General features: G+C 31.1%; 6 protein-coding genes across 6 annotated transcripts; 2 read left to right on the forward strand and 4 right to left on the reverse strand.

Moving 5' to 3' along the window:
* Nucleotides 1-394: 394 nt before the first annotated feature.
* LOC128957835 (ankyrin repeat and LEM domain-containing protein 2-like) lies at nt 395-2,031 on the reverse strand. The gene is made up of 5 exons (XM_054303649.1): nt 1,795-2,031; nt 1,202-1,716; nt 614-1,144; nt 466-555; nt 395-400 (listed from the first exon to the last, which is right to left on the reverse strand). Exons 1-5 carry the CDS (start codon nt 1,889-1,891, stop codon nt 395-397), a joined length of 1,239 nt encoding a protein of 412 aa, XP_054159624.1. The 5' UTR covers nt 1,892-2,031.
* Nucleotides 2,025-4,576, forward strand: LOC128958764 (RING finger protein 10-like). Its single transcript, XM_054304689.1, has one exon. It carries the CDS (start codon nt 2,468-2,470, stop codon nt 4,505-4,507), a length of 2,040 nt encoding a protein of 679 aa, XP_054160664.1. The 5' UTR covers nt 2,025-2,467; the 3' UTR covers nt 4,508-4,576.
* A 244-nt stretch (nt 4,577-4,820) lies between these two features.
* On the reverse strand, nt 4,821-7,402 carry LOC128958766 (BOS complex subunit ncln-like). Its single transcript, XM_054304691.1, has 6 exons — nt 6,558-7,402; nt 6,408-6,491; nt 5,888-6,316; nt 5,378-5,820; nt 5,234-5,312; nt 4,821-5,149 (listed from the first exon to the last, which is right to left on the reverse strand). Exons 1-6 carry the CDS (start codon nt 7,173-7,175, stop codon nt 5,081-5,083), a joined length of 1,722 nt encoding a protein of 573 aa, XP_054160666.1. The 5' UTR covers nt 7,176-7,402; the 3' UTR covers nt 4,821-5,080.
* A 794-nt stretch (nt 7,403-8,196) lies between these two features.
* LOC128958765 (ATP-dependent Clp protease ATP-binding subunit clpX-like, mitochondrial) lies at nt 8,197-10,884 on the reverse strand. The gene is made up of 7 exons (XM_054304690.1): nt 10,814-10,884; nt 10,525-10,639; nt 10,154-10,447; nt 9,944-10,092; nt 9,677-9,875; nt 8,558-9,591; nt 8,197-8,487 (listed from the first exon to the last, which is right to left on the reverse strand). The coding sequence occupies exons 2-7, from the start codon at nt 10,625-10,627 to the stop codon at nt 8,296-8,298; spliced, it is 1,971 nt and encodes a 656-aa protein (XP_054160665.1). The 5' UTR covers nt 10,628-10,639; nt 10,814-10,884; the 3' UTR covers nt 8,197-8,295.
* A 793-nt stretch (nt 10,885-11,677) lies between these two features.
* On the forward strand, nt 11,678-12,504 carry LOC128958474 (uncharacterized). Its single transcript, XM_054304335.1, has 2 exons — nt 11,678-12,077; nt 12,147-12,504. Exons 1-2 carry the CDS (start codon nt 11,814-11,816, stop codon nt 12,375-12,377), a joined length of 495 nt encoding a protein of 164 aa, XP_054160310.1. The 5' UTR covers nt 11,678-11,813; the 3' UTR covers nt 12,378-12,504.
* Nucleotides 12,505-12,796: 292 nt separating this feature from the next.
* Nucleotides 12,797-18,635, reverse strand: LOC128957836 (solute carrier family 12 member 1-like). The gene is made up of 27 exons (XM_054303651.1): nt 18,281-18,635; nt 18,167-18,210; nt 18,095-18,111; nt 17,688-17,702; nt 16,922-17,017; nt 16,797-16,853; nt 16,614-16,696; nt 16,430-16,543; nt 16,312-16,363; nt 16,177-16,233; nt 16,004-16,109; nt 15,853-15,896; nt 15,614-15,783; nt 15,447-15,554; nt 15,212-15,335; nt 15,045-15,137; nt 14,880-14,951; nt 14,452-14,798; nt 14,339-14,384; nt 14,201-14,264; nt 14,061-14,140; nt 13,819-13,986; nt 13,549-13,759; nt 13,368-13,454; nt 13,191-13,299; nt 13,019-13,086; nt 12,797-12,953 (listed from the first exon to the last, which is right to left on the reverse strand). Exons 1-27 carry the CDS (start codon nt 18,560-18,562, stop codon nt 12,797-12,799), a joined length of 2,871 nt encoding a protein of 956 aa, XP_054159626.1. The 5' UTR covers nt 18,563-18,635.

Below are 18,635 nucleotides of genomic sequence, written 5' to 3' on the forward strand. Positions count from 1 at the left end.
ATTTGAAAGAGTTTAATGATAGTCAAAATGTTGGGGTTCTTCACTAATCACTCTATGAAACCAACTCTGTATATAATCATAATCTAAACACTTGTTTGAATCGATGATATACTGTAGAGCCAAAGCTGCGTCAATATCCTCTTTTGTTAGTTTTGATCTGTTTTTAATGTAATTAAAATTATGTTAACAATAACAGTAAAATTAATTTATGTTAAAAAACTAATTAAATACAAACCCATTGACATAAAAATCAAATAGAAATGTGGGGGAAGAGGAAGCACTTATAAAACTTTCATCTGAATCACAATCAGAATCACAGCACTTAAGAGTATCATTACATGAAGATAAATGTTCACCACTTTCAGCACTTTTGTCTAAATCATTATTATATGATTCACTTCTATATTTTTGCGATAAATTTATAGAAATATTTGGATTAAAACTTAAATTTGATAAATCATTGACCAAAGAGTTTATGTCTGACTTCATATCTTGACTTTCACTTAGACTATAGTTATAGTTATATTTAGATTTATTAAAATTTGAGTCCAATTCCTAAAAAATCAATACTTATTGGTTTAAAACTATACTTAAATAAACAGTAAATACATACATAATATACAGTTCTTAAATGCTTTTCCAATCGATTTAGTCCCTCATCTGCAGTCAAATCGATACTACAGTTAAGGAAAGGCCAGAATTCAATCCAATTAATGTTCATTTCTTTACAAATATTTCGAGCAATTCTTTCCAATCCTTTTCTCGAATCAGTTAAACGTATTTTCCTTTGCTGTGGAGTAGACTTTCGCGGACTCTTCAATGTTTCAAACAAATGGTTGGCCTCATCGGCAGACATTGGTCCGGCCAAAGCACTAACAGTCGAGTCATGGACTACTCCTTTAACTGGTTTACCGATTTGAGCGCTAAAATCATCTCTAAATAGCGGTAAATAGATTTGTGATTTAAACAATTTTTGTATTTTCCGTTTAGTAATTTCATCCCCTTTTCGCTCACAAATCACTTCATAAGGTTTTCGGCTGTTTTTGTTAAGTTTTTCGATATCACAAATCTGATACTTAAGCAATACGGCCACCACTTCGGTGTAACCAAATTTGCATCCAAAATGCAGTGGTGTTTCGCAAAACTATAAAATAAAATATATTTAGAACCAAAATAATTACCGATAAAAACACATTTTTACCCCTTTTTCCGGTGTATTTAAATAAAGATCTAATAAGAATTTAATTCGAGATTCGGTGACATCGTCGGCATCGTAAGGAAACAGGAGTTTCATAAACGTCTTATCGGAAACAGTATTCAAAATTAGTTGCAATATATTATGTTTGCCGGCTTTGGCCGCGATGTGACACGAATTGTAACGAAAGCCCTCCATAAGTATGACAGGAGTGTCACCACTGCTCACCAAAAACCTCGGGTTCGACCAAATCAGTTGATTCACAGTTTCGTAGCTATCGTTTTCAATGGCTTTGCGAAGTCGAGCCAATTCTCTCGGATGTAATCCACTAAAAGGACTCAAACTTTTCTCCAGATTTCTGACCGATTTATTACTATCACCGCAACATTCTTCCGGTTTTATAACCTGTTTTGAGTACTCAATCGCATCATCGATATTGTGAAAGGCCTTAAATCGCGAACCTTTGTATAGTTTCATGGCTTTCAACACATCATTTTTGTTGTCAAAGACTAGTTCCGTATCTGAAAATGAAAACCAAAAATGCGAAGATATATCAGTTGCAAACAATCAATCGATTGATTCAATTAAATCATTGAGACCTTTATCGACATTAATGTCATCGACAACATGTGATGGCAACGACAGGCCGTAGAAGAGTTGGTTTTTGTCGCCGACATTGATCTCATTGTTTGTCATATTATATGAGGAAGTGATAGATCAGGTGATTGTCAAGTGATTGAACAACAGTTGATTCAAATGAAAAACAAAAGTCAAATGCATTTCAAAACGTTTTTCAAACAAAAATGTAAACAAACTGTGAGTTGACGTCACAGTCATTGACTGATCACGTGATAAATGGTTAGCCATTTGTTCGACATTTTGGTTGACATTTGCATTGAATTTATAGGACAGTCGTTGAAGTGAAACAAACAAACGTTTGTTTTGATTGATTGCAAACCAAACCTATTGTCGACACCGTTGTGGACACCAATCGGGAAGACGTCCTCTTTTCCCGACAGACAACAACCAACTCTTTTAAATCTCTTTTTTTCATCACTTTTAAACTCTCATCCAATTGAAGACAACTGACCGAAAAATTTGTTTATTTCTTGGTTTTTGTTGAAGACATGGAATCCAATTACTGAATACCAAACAGAATGTCATATAAGCCATCATTTGAAGAGCTCTTCGCTCATAATTATCTTCACTTTATCACTATTTTTAGTAATAATATCCACAACAGTGTGATTGTTGCCAAAGATCTGGTAACCAATGGATCGCACTCTAGTATCGCAACAACAGTTTCAGACACAGTCATCAACTGATCAGACAGTTGGTCGACAAAACAATCGGAGTAATCGTCGGCGTAATGATGGCTCAAACAAAAATTCTGCCAAATATGCGAATTGTAACCAATATAAGCAAAATGTGGGCCAAGCGATGGCCCGTCAGACATCCAATGGACGGAATCAACGTTCCCGAGCTTCAGGCGGTTCGGGTTCTGTGGCAACTAATGTTGATTGTGATCTCTGGTCGGATCACTTGAGCGTTGGCTCATCAGATCAGATGAACGATAAATTGGATAATAAGAAGGTATTCGGATCCAAGAAACACAATTTGAATCATTTGCTGAATTTTACGTATGAATCACGCGATCAGACTTTCGGTGATCATAGAGATTACCGATACCAGCGAAGAAGTCATCAGAGATACTATAATAAGGAACACTTTCTTCAGGCTAACTGTCAATTTGTGGTCAATAATCTCAATGACTATTCGATTCATTGCTTTGATCCCGACATTGCTGTTGACTGGAATGCTGTCGAAGAGATACGTTTCAATAGTCTTACGGCCGAAACATATTGTCCCATCTGTTTGGACACTCCAGTGGCCCCGAAAATGACTCGTTGCGGACATATCTATTGCTGGTCATGTCTTTTACATTATTTGGCTCTCAGTGATCATAAATGGCGCAAATGTCCCATTTGTTTTGACTCAATACAAGCCGATGACTTGCGTACGGTATCATCAGTCAGTAAAGCCGACTATAAGATTGCAGATTATATTACACTAAGTCTTATGAAACGTAAAAAGGGGTCAACCATTGCAAGTCCGGCTGTTCTCTATAACGTTAACGAGAATTGTATTAATCAAAAGTTTGAACAATTGAATGGCAATCCAGTGATCAGTTCTTACCAGAAAATATTAGTTGCATCACCAGCTCAGGTGTTGAATGAGATTATTGAACGCGAGAGACGACAATTGTTAGCTCAGATGGAAGCAGATAAGGACACGCCTGAGGTTTGCTTTATTGAGAATGCTTTAAGTGAACTAAAGAAAAGAGAAGAAATACTTCAGGAGAGATGTGACGTGAATTCATCTCAAGACATAAATGCGAATATCAAGGAAACGAAGGCCAACAGCACATCGAATGATGAGTTCTATTATTTTTATCAATCAGAAGACGGACAACATATTTATCTGCATTCACTGAATGTCCGTATATTGAAACACGAGTTCGGATCACTTGAGAACTGTCCCCATAACATAAGCGCTAAAATAGTTGAGACGGAATGGGAGACCATGACTGATGAGTTACGCAAAAGACATCGTTATTTGCAAAACTTGCCGCTGACCTGTGAGTTCAGAATTGTTGAACTCGAGTTCACTAATGAACTCATTTCGGACACCACTCTTGAGCTGTTCAACAATGAGATTATTCGTAGACAAAAAAATCGAGCCAAAAGAGCCCGTGAAGAGCGTAGACGTGAACGTCATATTCAGGTCGAACAGAATAAACGAATTCATGGCATATATCCGCTTCCGAAGTATCAGTTGAATAATATGCAACAATTTCCTAATTGTTTCAAACCATCCGATTCTCTACGCTCTCCATCGCCGATGCTTTCATCAGAATCATCAGCTATTGACGACAACGTCTCTCATAATAACTTAGACGTCGATAATCAGTCAGCAAATTATGGAACGAGTCCGCAGACAGAAATGGAGTTCCCATCGTTTGCGACAATGCTTCGCAATGGAAAAGCTAAGCCAATAATGTTATCAAATAATAACAATAACAACAACAATACTACTAATAGTAATACAAACGAGTTGGCGGCCAATGAATCCGATAGTGAGTATCGACCGACAACTTATAATTACACATTAAGTGATGCCTTTGCCGCCGCTCTCGAACTCAAGAGTAAGTCGTCGACAAATGACGAAAACAGTGGCAATAAAAAGGTCTCAAAAAAGAAGAAAAACAAACCAAAGCTTTTGTTGAGTACAGGAATGAATCGCAAGTATTAGTTATTTGTGCGGCTTATGGATTGGCATTAATTAAAGTCTATAAATAATTATATAATAATAATTACTTTTGGGTTTATTTATTTTGTTTTATTCATTTTATTCTTTAATTTAATCATTTTTAAGTAGTCTAATATACATTTATATATATTTGAATAGCAATAGAAATAACTGCAAATAATTGCTAATTAATTATTCACTTGACTAATAAAAAAAATTGTTTCTTTATCTAAAAAAATCACATCGAAATATCTCAATGCCTAATATTGAGACTATTTTTTACTAAACTATTTTTCTTTGCAATTATTATTACGGTACTTATTATTATTGCTAAAAACCCAAATAATTATTTATTAAAAATTTAAAGAAATGTTTTTAACCTATAAAGAGTAAAAAATGTTCGTTTTGAATGAGTTTATGTTATGTTATGTCTAATATATATATATATATATACTAATCGATAATAATTTACGATAAATTCTATAAATATCTAATTGTCTCTTAATTATAATATAAAACACTGAATGATAGACATTGAAGTCTCAATAATTTTTGATAAAAATCAATGGTTTTTCATTAAATCTTTGAATGATAACCGTTTGAATTGACAATTTTCTTTGTCAATGAACTCAAGTGATGAAAGTTCTGTATGTGATTTAATTTATAAAAAAAAATAATAAAATTATTTTAAAAAATCAATTGTATTATATAAATGTCTTATTTTCTTACCGTAAGGACTACAAAAAAGGCGAGTAAATATATAGCGATAACCACAGAGACTATAAGATCAAAGATGGCTGGCTTTACACTAATATTGGGAACAAATGGTTAAACAGTAATCAATACAATACAGTAATATAATATCAAACTAACTTATAAATGTTGAGAACCGCTTGTGTCGGCTCATAAAAGACCAGTTCATTATCTTTATTGTCGACTTTGATGTGTATGAGTTGGACATCATTGCAAAAGCGACGCATAATTTGTTCTAAACTACGAACTACTGGCGAGACATCCACTTGCGATGCCTTTCGAGTGCTAAGCAATAGCTGTTGAGACCGTGACTGACGTGTCAACTGATATAATAACGACTTAACAAATGTTTTGGAAAGTCTTAAATCGCTGTCAAATAAATTGGTATCAAAGCCTTTGTACATTTGATGGGCGATTACTTCAGAGATCAGATTGATATTGGAATACAACGGATCCAATTGTTTGTCATCAAATACATCTGTTAATGATTTGCGTCTCAATGATCGGTGCGAATTGAGTGCCGATAGAGTGAATGCCGGCAATCGTCGGATACTAAACCGTTCCTGAAATGAAAAATCATTAATTAATATAAGTGATCTTCTATTGGGATCAGTTAAAGAGTCAAATTACATGTTCCCACGCAAGCGTTTCTTCGGCCAAATTGATCTTCTTGTGAATCATTGAGACATTGAATGGATTAGTGAATGAATTGGATGCGATTTGTTTGAGATCCTCGAATAGTTGTGCCGCTGGCGTCCCATCTTTCGGCGGTTTTGAGACATGCATATAGAGGCCATTCGTATCATCTCTATTGACCAATGAGTCCAAGCATATGCTGAACAGTGATTCTGTGAGTAAAGTAGTGTCACTTCCATCTAATTGTTCTTCAATCCAATTCTTGGTTCCCAAATAATTGAATTTTCCGGCGCCGGTCAATACAAACAGTAGATTCACTTTTGGTTGAGTTTTAGGATTAGAGTATAGTTTAGAAAACAAGCGCAACATTTCCAGAAGTGCAACGACTCCACTGCCATTGGAATCGGAACCAAATGATAGGGACTGTTAGTCAAAGATACGACAAATTTTATTAATTTGTTAATTAAATTAATTAATATGTTTCATCAAAAATATTCATCATTAAGAAACATACCGGTGCTATACTAAAGGCATCGTAATGAGCAACCAATGCTATTGTCGGCATTTGTTCCTCACTGCCGGCACCAATTAATTTGGCCTAAAAATGACATTTTTAAGATAACATTAAATTCATTAATTATTCAAAGTTAGACCAACTAATTACCTGAACATTTGTGACCAGAAAATCTTTAAGTGGTAACGTTTGCGGACCCGAAACTACCAATTGGTAGCCATTAGTCATCACTGAATCGTAAAGTTTCATCAAATTTGATTGTTGTCGATCTTCTTCTGAATCTTTGACAATATTTGTCGATTGCATTTCATAAAGAGCTAAGAGTTGTTTGGACTCTTGTGTCACATAAATCGGTATTTGTATTTCACGGGACACTAAAAACCTTTCGAGAGTCAAAAACTTATCCAATTGTTGTTCATTTAATGATTTCATAGTCTTCGGTAATATAATTAATATACCGGCGACTAATGTCTCGTCGATTATAGTCTGAAATGTTTCCATTTGGTCCAACAGTTCGTTTAACTTAAATATAACACACTTCTTGGCAAAACTCTCTTTGATTTGATGGACAGAAATTGACTCCAAATTCATTACCGATTGTCGCGATCCGTAGCGACTGTTGTGAAGATCAAATTGTTGCACACGATATACGTTGAGCTGATCCAAAGCCATGGCTGGTGAAACCACAACCAACAGTGGCATCAATACCATCACCGCAAACAACGGCAAGAAGTCCCACACACTTTCGGCTTCACTTAAACTAATCATTTCTTCAGATATATCTTTGCATCAATTGATCCGTTACTTCAAACCTCTTAGTTTAAGATGTTGTCGACTGTTATCCTAATTGTCGACACAAATCAAAAGTTGATTCAATGGTGTTGTGAGACAAGTAATATATCATCAAATTGTAGTGTTTTTTGAAGGAAAGTAATTAATCAATGGTTTTGAATGTATGTCTCAAATGTGTGCCTCAATGTTGCAGTCAATGCAGTGCTTATAATATAAGTTATATAACAACACATGACTCGTGTGTTTTGTTTAAAACTATTTTTGTCAATAGATTTCACTCAAAATAATACATTAAATAATATATGTATTTAAATATTACATAAAATCTAATAAAATGCTTATAAAAGTCAAGTTTTTGTGTATAACTTAATACAGTATTAACACTACTAAACGTATTGGTAATAGTCTTAACAATATTGATGTTATAAATTAACTTTAAAATAACTAAATTGTTTTTAACACATCTTTCAAAAATATCGCTAAATTATTAATTTTTGAATTTTACAGTTTTTGTGTTAAATAATTAATACGAGTAAAACTTTGGCGATAAACGGTTTAAATGGTTGTGTGGACAGCCATTAAAGAGGTCACCGAAGCCGGTGTGACGATGGCCAGTGCATTGTCGGACACACATTGAAGATAAACTATTAGATATAGGAGTCAATGGTATTAAAAGTAATAAAATCTACTCAAAGGTTGGATCGCAGACTAATTAATAGACGGATTCAATAGAGATTTACACACTTTTCTATCATTTTGTTGGACACCAAATACCGGTACATATAAATTACCGGTAAATATATTATATATATATTGTAAATATAATACCAAAGCCATAATTTATTGTTTTTATTTCATTAAAAAATAAATTTTATATTTATTTATCAATAATTGGATAAATAATAGTTTTTTAAATTATTTTTATTCAAAAAACTAACGAAATTCCAAACAAAACCAAAATTATATAAAGTTTGAGAACAATATGTGCTCACCGTCTGTATGGACTCGGAGTGACAAATGAATGCTTTTTTAATTGACTGTATTTACATAAGATTTATGTTTTTTTTTGTTAAAAAATTGATAATTGTCTACAATATTATGTATTTATAGCCCTTTTTTGATCAACAGTTGAATCACTATCGACCACATCCTGTATGGGTGGCGTCGATGACGACGAAGAGCGCACGTATTGAGGCTTAGCTTTGCCTAAAACAACATCTTCTGTAATGTGAACACTGGAGACATCACTTCCCGGAATATCAAACATTGGCTCCAAAAGAATATTTTCCTATAAAAAACATTTAACAATAAGTTCTTGTATTGTAAAAGCATATACAGGTATGGATGGTATGACTCACTAGTATAGCCCTTAGACCTCTGGCACCGGTTTTGCGTTCCATTGCTTGCTTAGCGATAGTCTTGAGTGCATCGGAATGGAAAGTCAGCTCTACTTTATCCATTCCAAAGAGCATCTGGTATTGTGGTATTAATGCATTTTGTGGCTCAGTTAGTATCTGGACTAACATTGTCTCAGTAAGACTATGGAAGGGCACTACAACTGGGAAACGACCGACAAATTCTGGTATCATTCCAAACTCAATCAGATCTCTGGCCTCAACTACCTTCAAAAGAGCGTCTTTTTCTGCCAAATCTTCAGCGGCAGTACTGTTTGAACTGTAATTATTGGCCACATCTGCAGCTGAAGCGGCTCTTCTACCGGGAGATTGTGAAACAGGTGCTCCAAAACCCAAATATTTTTCGTTTTTTCTTCGGCTCACAATTCTGTCCAAACCATTGAAAGCACCCGAAGCCACAAACAATATGTTAGTTGTGTCGACTACTACTGTTTCACCCCTTAATTTCCGGGAGTTACGTTCGGGAACGTTAACAATAGCACCCTCCAACATCTTCAACATTCCCTGTTGAACACCTTCACCACCGACATCCCTGAGCTGATGAATGCCAGGCACGGCACCAATTTTGTCCACTTCATCCAAAAATACAATTCCTTGTTGTGCTCTCTCGACATTATAGTTAGCGTCTTGTAATAGTTTAGCGATCACAGACTCAATATCCTCCCCCACATAACCCGCTTGAGTTAATGTAGTGCAGTCACAAATAGCAAACGGCACTTCCAGACAACGAGCTATCGTTTGTGCCAATAATGTCTTTCCACTACCAGTCGGTCCCAATAACAAAATATTAGACTTGTCTAATCTTAACTCATGAGTAGTTGAATCCAAAACATCATTTCCACGATTCGATGGCATTGATTGACCGCTTGGGTTGTTTGAATCGGTAGATTCAGCCGATTGAAATGTCTGTTGATTCTGAAAGTTGCCGACACCTAAAGCATTACTACTGGTTCCCAAACCAGTTATATGCAATAGATCTGTAAAATTGTTTAAATAATAAGAGCCATCATTTTAGTCAGACATTCAGATAATTTTTAATATATAATTAAATGTCAACAAAACCTTTGTGATTGAATATTCCGGTTGAATGGGTCTCCACTATATTGGAATCGTTTGAAAGAACTGAACGATTATTAGAAGAGCTGCTGGAATTGGCCGGCATATTGTGATAAATGCGTTTATAATGATTATAAACGGCAACCGATAACACTTTCTTTGCGTAATTCTGTCCGACGACGTTCTTATCCAAGAACTCGAAAATCTACAGACAAACCAATATATAAATATTTTTAAATATATAATTATTGTCGATATTGTCAGCGGATTAACCTTTTTAGGTGGCGGTGGAGGCTTTCGCTGAACATTTAGCTTTTCATTAGACATTTGTCTGTTTTCTTTAATGGTTTTCTTTGAGTCAATTTCAGACAAAACAACAAAAAAGTGAAGACATTTCTCACATTTCACAAACCGTGTCGAAGCTTTGAAATTATGTCATATATTAGATCATAATTTATATGAAAATCACATTATATTACATACAAACAAATGTCTCGACGTGAGTACAAGGATTGCCACATTTCGGACAACACAACTGTCCATCTTTACCACCATTTCCCGAACCACCTGTGGTACTACTCGAACCACTTTTATCTCCGCCATTGCCGATACCACCCGATCCGCCACTGGGACCACCTCTCAAATGTGAAGCATCGCCACCTCCTGGAGGGCCCACAACTATACGCATATCCACACAACTCGAGTGAAAACAATTTCTTAAGTCTATTGAAGCTATCGATGGATTCATCAGAGATTTATTGGGAGACTTCGGAAATACTGCAAACAAAAATTGATTACTGACTTAATCATCACTTTTTTGGTTAACTATATGTTAGTCATTGACTTTGGCTAACCATTGGTTGTGTTATTGATAATGGGTTTTGAGACACGCGTTGATAGGTATTTAAAATCATGAAAACGCGTCCGAAATGCACTCATTGTTGTCATTAAATTCATTCAAACGATTCACTAAACTTTTAACAACAAATCAATTATCAAATCATTCAACACTTAATTAGGATATCTTTACATATGTTTTATACAATTAATTTTGCATTGATTTCCATATATTATTATCAATACATTTCACAAATCAATACAAATATTTTAATCATAATTATATTAAAATCAATTAAAACAAACCTTTAAAATAAAACTAATTAAATATATATTAAAATTTTATGTAATTTTGACTAATAATAACAAAAACAATTGCCTATAATTTTAATGCTAAATATTCATTAAATAATATTATATTACATAATTGTAATCACAATTTTGTTGTCAATTAAATATATATTAAATTTGATTAAATAAATAAATAATATAATAATAATTGAATGAAAATTAAAACAATAAGTTTAACAACAAATCTATAAATTGATTGAATGACAAATCGAAAGTATATTTATTTATTAATATTTAATAAATACTAACAATAAATATAAACGTATTTACAGTGTATTAATATTTAACAATACAGACAAATCACGTTAATATAGATCACATAGTTTTTTTGGGTGATTAGTAATTACAGGTAATTACATAATATCTGTACATTTGTTGTTAAAAAATAACTATTTTCTTAATGTAAGAAATAAATAAAAATATATTAATTTTGTTTTTTTGCTGAAAATATCAGTTAAAATCAAAAGTCAATAATAATTTAATATGCATTCAATTGATTGTCTATCGTTGCAAATCAGGTGTTGTATTGTATATATCAAAAACAGTTGAGTAATGCATTGCCTAATAGGTATTATATGTAATACTAAACAAACACTGACTGTATGTATGGATCACATGCTATGACAAGACTAACGTTGCGATACAACAATACTTACAGTACTGTAGTGTGAGTTCATTGCAATACAAATGATATGACAATCAATGTATGATATGATTATACACTGTATTTGATTATTAAAAAAAACATTTTTAATATTAATATATAAATTGTGTGTAAATTAATGTTTGTTATCAATGAAAACATTATTTATTGAATTGAATGCATTGATTGATTGATTGACACATTGCTTACAGTTTTTTTTTAATGTAAAGTAGTTTCGAGTTTACAGTTTGAAAGCAATCATACAATCAATTAAATATTGAATCAATCGGTAAATCAATTGAAAAACGCCTAATGATTGCCATTAAGTGTTGCCAATCATTGTTGTTGTTGTTGTCTGTGTTATTGTTGGCGCTTAACGTATGGATCTGTTTGGGTGATAACAATGTGACCAAAGTTGTTGTCAATCAAACAAATGATCAGTTGATAGCACAAGAAGAAGATGTGTCGGATTTGTCGACAGTATCGATGAACGAGACATCAGTGAAGCACAAGAAGTCAAATCCCATTCATAGGATTCAGTTTACTAACGGATTTCTTTTGAGATCACTTTTTGTGGTATATTTCTGACTATTTAGTGACAGACATGCGATTAATTAGTAATATTTATTCATTGTTTTGTCTCAGATTACTGTCATATCGATGTCATTAACATTGTTATGCATTATTCGTATTTATTTGTCTTCAAAGTCGGCCAAACACCAGAAGATAACAAAAGGACTCAAAGACGGTCTCAATTATGACTCATTGCCGACGACTTCTATCAATGAATCGATTCCGAAGAATGCCTTTGTTTTGGATGATTCCGATGACGACGACGTGACTATCTATGACTCGACTCATCGGTTGATCAAATAGTGTGATGATTAACGACTAGATCTCAAACTAAGTCCTGATTTTTTTGATAAAATGTTTTTTGTAATTCAAATATATTTTGTGATATAATGTGTTTTTTAATGAATAGATATTTATTAAATTTAATAATCGAGTTATTAAGTAATTTTACAGAATATTCTGTAAAATGTATTAATTGTTAGTATTTGCCATACATTCCAATTGTTAAGACTTTTTATGCCATAAATGCAATCAATATTTTTAGTCATAATAATATTAATATATAACTACTTTAATAAAAAAAATACTTTTTATAAATTATAGTTATTTCTATAAACTATTATCTTTATAATGATTGTATAAATTTATAATTGTTATAATAAATTATTTAATTATTATTATATAATTTGTTTGTTTAATATTTATTGTATTTATTGATTAATTCAAACACTTATAACTCGTTGTCCAATACCTCTGATGAGAAGAAACGGAGGCATTCTGTAAAAGCAATCCGTTTCTGAATCCGTCAAATTTGTCAGCACTTCAAGCCATGACATATACAGTGATACCGATATTTGTTTGTTTGCCATCGGAAGAGTCCTAAAAAATTATATATTATTTTTTAATTATAATTTATTTGTTATGTTGTCATCACTTTAACTTACATAACAGTTAATATAGTATTTGAAGAGTTTTCAATCAATAATTGCCTTAGTTTTAAGTATTTATTTGTCTATGTATTATAAAACAACATTATAAATAATTTTAAATTACCGGTATTTATAAATTTAAAAATCATTTTATGAATCATAAATTATAATACATTAAAATACAGACCCTATCTTTATATCTCTCAACTTCTTCATTGGTAACTGTAATATCATTTGGTGCCTTCAAATCATTTTTGACAATAAATTTTGTAATAATCTCATTGAACTTTAATTCACTAGTAGTTTATAAAGTAAATCGTTATACAGTATGTAATAATTTTTTATATTTATATATATTATATACCTTTTTTCGGTAATTTCCAAATCGGATTCAGCAAACACTAGAACATCAGTGCACGGAATTCTCAATTTGGACATTAGTTGAAGTAAACTATTATAAAAATGATAATAATATAAATAAGTTTAATATTAATAAAATAAAAATATTTTTAATTATTATATTATTTTTTATTTTGTTTTAATACTTGTCTTTCGTTTCTGTTATGCTTTCATTGTTTGCAGCCATCGTCAGAAATCTCAACCGACAGTCTCTCCAGATATCATTAAGACTTAATATATAGGGTATCAAAATAGTAAGCCCTCCGTCATCGGCCAACAACCAGATGTCAATCGTGCCTTTTTCTTGCTTTTTATTAAACTGATTCATAGCCTCAACGGCATCGTTAGGTATAAGACCTAATTGAAAAAATATTAATAAATTTAAATACCCGTAAATGTTAATAATGTGAACAAACATTTTAAAGTAGCCATCTTTTTGCTTTTGTCAATATTGTCGATATTAACGATAGTATTATCAACTTTTTTATTGCCATTTTCTTGTGTCCCTCCAATGTCTTCTCCATTTTCATTTGGCTCAGCTATTGTTGACAAAGCATTTGTGAAACCGGTATTTAAATTTGAACCTATTTTAAGACATATTTTTCATAACTATAATTATGAATGAAAATTAAAAAAAATGTTTTATAAAAAGTATTACTTGACTCAAAAAAGTCAGCGAAATCTAATCCTTCTTGAATTCTGAGTATCATAAGTGACAGTTCCATCTCTATTGCAATTCTATACGTTTATACAAAAATAAAATTTAAAAAAACATAAAACTTTTAATAAATTACTAACAGTAAGACATTGTAGTAATCATTTAAATCACTCGGAAGACAGTCTTTCCAACTGCTTTTGTATCCTTTAAATGTAAAAATTATATTTAAAAATAATTATATTTTTTAAACCTAATTAGAGATCAATATATTATAATACCGAGCATTAAAATATTTGGTCTTAATTTTCTGCCTAAACCCGATGCCTAAAAAAGCCAATATATTTTGTTAATTAATATTATTGATAATATGAAACTAAATTTAGTAAATAACCTGGATTATATTTTTGGACCCATCTTTCAATGAGTTTGACTCCATTAATAAATAAAATCCTTTGATACGCCTTTTAGACATCCATTCGTACTGTTTATTGATGACCTGTTCCCTCATCTGTAAACTGATTGATGTGTTTATTATATGAGCTATAAATAATAGGCTTCTATTTTTGGTTATATTATTAGCAAACTCGAGGAGCGGGATTCTTGCCGATGGGTTTCCCGTTAACAATAGTATTGATGGCTTAAAATCTTTGATACTATCTTCAGTTTGATTCAATTTTATGGCTGATGTTAGCACAGAGTTAAACATATGAGTCTTTTTAGATGAACCCCAACTTACATCTTAATAATTTAAAGATTTAAAGAAATATAATTAAAAATAGATAATATAAATAGCAATTGAATAAAAATTAACAATTGTACCAGGTCCTTTTTTAGCCATATATAGATATATGACACCCATTATAACAACAGTAACTATGGCTGATATATAATCTAAGAGAAACATAATGACAATACAAGCGATTCCTACTAATAGACTAATCCATTGATTGTAGAATTTAAAGGTCGGCCTAAAACTGGACGAACCGACAAACGATGAGTGAAAACACGCCATATTTACTAAGGAAAAGGAAGCCATAAAAAAGTTGGATATTATCGGTGCGATTGCATTCAAGTCTCCTATTAGTTGTATATGAAATATAAAGTTATATATCATAAAAATTAAAAAATATATTTTACAAATTACTACAAACCTATACAAATAAAGGCCAATGAGATAATAAAAGTGAGTACATATCCTCTTCGCGGGTCATTTATCTCTCCATAACCTTTGGCAAAGTACTTGATGTATGGGAACAGATTGTCTTCACAAAGAGCCTAAAATAATTGGCACAACAAAAACATGTCTAAAGTTACGTTAAGGTTATTTATATTGTTGTTAACAATTGTTTTTTAGAGAGATTTCACAGAATATTCTGTATATAATACCTGAAATATTCTGGGTGCGCATACATACGAGCCCAGTGCTGAGCTCAATGTTGCAGCAAATATGCCGACCCAAATCAATGGTCCGTAACCGCTGGACATTGTCATTGTCTTTTTTAATATCAATTCTTAATTTTAATATATTAGAGTTATGATCACAAATGTCTTACTTGATAGTCGTTAATCAGTCCTTTAGTACACGTTTTGTCGATTAGACACTTGAGCTGACTATAGTCAACATCGGATAAACTATTTGATGCGTATGGATATACAGTAAATCCTAAGCACAGTATTAATAGGATATATACTGAAGAAGTTGTAGCGATGGCCAGGAATGTGCCTGAAATTCATTACATTAATATTTTTAGATAATATGTAAATCATTTAATTGTTTTAGAAAATAGCATACCTTTAGGTATGGCATCGTTTGCATTTTTTAGATCTCCACTCATACTATAAATTATTATTTAATATTTTATTACATAGTTTTTATTTAAATTATTAATATAATAATTAGATTGTATAAACATTGGCATCATTTAGTATTAGCTAATCCATACCTGGCGCCGGCAAATATACCAATAACTGATGGAAAGAAAACACCGAAAACTTCAAAAAAGCCGACGCCATCCCACTTAGGCTTTAGGTTTTCCGTCGCAACTTTCACTAAATTATAAATGTTTTCTATTATTATTTATTTTTAAACATATAATCAAATACTGGTATTAATTACAATCCCATCCAACAAATCCTTGTTTATATTTATCGTCAGTCATAAGAAAAGTTCCCACTAATGAAAAATAATTTTTAAAAATTAATATTACCGTAGATTTTAATATTTATTTTATAAAAAGTTGTTACAACAAACCAAAATAGTTGATGAGTGACACAATTAAAAGAACCATTAATAATAGCATAGCCTAGAAAATAATGACAATTTACTTAACTATAAGATAATGCTGTCTAAGATAATATCTATAACCTACCCGAGCCTCCCAACTCATACCAATTAATGGTATTATAGCGATCAGTACTAACAATAGTGCACCAATAAGTCGGGTATCATTAATAGCATTATTTGTAATAAGTATATCGCTAGCCTTAATAATGAATAAAAAATATGATTAAACATTAATTATAAAACAATGACTCAAATACTGTATGTCATACTCCAAGGATTTCAACAGCCGTTTCCGCGGCACCGACCAAATTGGCCGATACGAGCACTGCATTGGCAAACGAGAAGATTATACCTAATTATCAAATAAGATGTTAATATTTGTTGACTATTGTTTTTAATAATTGTATTGTAATAATTTAATTAGAAATTTATTAGTTTTCTTTAAAACATACCAATCATAGACCCGGCCTCTGCACCCAAACTTCTACTAATCATATAATATATTCCTCCTAATTATAGCACAAAAAAAAGTTTTGAATACAAATTTGTAAATCAAGTTAAAATTTGTTTTACACACCCGTTCCCACTTCACCATTGGTACAAATAGCTGACATCGATATAGCCGTTCCGAGAGTGACCAGTGTTGAGACCAATACTATTACAATGCTCAGAGCTAAACATTTTTATTTATACAAATTTATAGTTATTTATTAATAATTTCAATCTTAAAATTTATGATGTATATAATTTAATAATAATGTAATAATTTAATAGCTAGATAATTTTTATTGATAATAATTTTTTTTATATGTTTTAAGATTTCTAAATTTTATCAATAGTATAATACAATGTAAACTTTTTTTCTATACATGTACAGTATAATTGATTTATTAACAAATCTACAACAAAATTTTGTTTTGCAATTAGATAATAAAACTTTATTAAAAAAGTATAAAATGTTATATTTAATTTAAATAATTAAAATTTGATTTCTATGTTTTAATTTTAGAAAATTTACATATTATGCACATGATTTCATAAATTTATTGGCTAATTATCTTAAAAGTATTTATCATATATTATCATAAGATATTTATAGATAATTTAAAAAAACTGCAAATTTTAACTTAATAACTTATTATTTTTATATTATTAATAAGCATTACTATTATTAATAAGTATGTACTGTACTATTACTAACATACTATAAAGTAATTAAATAGAAATCCATTCATTAAAAGCACAAAAAAATTACAACAAAGTAAAGTATAAGAAATTAATTTCAATACATGTAATATAAAAACAATATAATAATAAAATAATAATAAATGTTTTAGTCATACCAATGCCGGCGTGTCCTTTAATATGCATTAAAATGTCATAAAATTGTCGCAAATGAATGAATTGAATGATGAGTTTATTTGTTAATGTGATTGTTCATTGAATCGATTCATTAAAATCGCAAAGTTTTTTGTTTAATCAAACAAAAAGTATTAATCAATTAAATCATTGATTTATATAAGATTTGTTTGATTGATTAATTTCACACATAAACTATTCAAGTGTTAACTTTTCAATACTTGTTAGATAAATAGAGTCAATTATTTAAAACTAATAAATGTCTCCCTGATCAATTATCAACAATAAAATTTCAAAATTAATACATATAACGTTAGATTGGTTTTCTCACAACTTGTCGATTGTAATTTAATTGATTCAATGATTTAAAAATAATATTATACTATAATACCTGTCATCCAACCCATCCTATAATTATATAAAGCATAAAATTATTTTCAAAAACATTTTAAACAATTATTACCTGAGAAACAGCATAACTCCCCAAATATTCAAAACAGTTCTGACCTATAGTTTAAATAAATGTTTTTATTTTATTTGAAATAATGAGAATTTAATAGCAATTAATAACACATACATAGACACCATTAATCCAACCAAATTTAAATGTAGACGAAGATTCATCATTTTTAATGTTAGGATCTGTATATTCACAAAGTGTGGGTAACTTATCGTTAAAAAACGGATATAACGTTGTGGTTGACTCTGATGTAAATATTGAGTCTTTTCGGTTAGACTTTCGTCTAATATATGCGGGAAATATAGAGGAAAGTCTTCGAGGAAACGATGTAATTGAACCGGGAGTTGACGGTGAGGTCGTCGGCGAGTTGAAGCTGACCACCTTAGATGTCGGCGACATCGGTGGACTCGGATTTATTGTTAGTTTCGGTAAATTTACATTATTTGATGGATTAATTATTTCTAAGCCTTTT

The sequence above is a fragment of the Oppia nitens genome, unplaced genomic scaffold (genome assembly GCF_028296485.1).
Source record: "Oppia nitens isolate AA-2021 unplaced genomic scaffold, nextdenovo-longstitch-racon4-pilon3 scaffold3_pilon_pilon_pilon, whole genome shotgun sequence".
In the NCBI taxonomy this organism is placed as follows: Eukaryota; Metazoa; Arthropoda; class Arachnida; order Sarcoptiformes; family Oppiidae; genus Oppia; species Oppia nitens.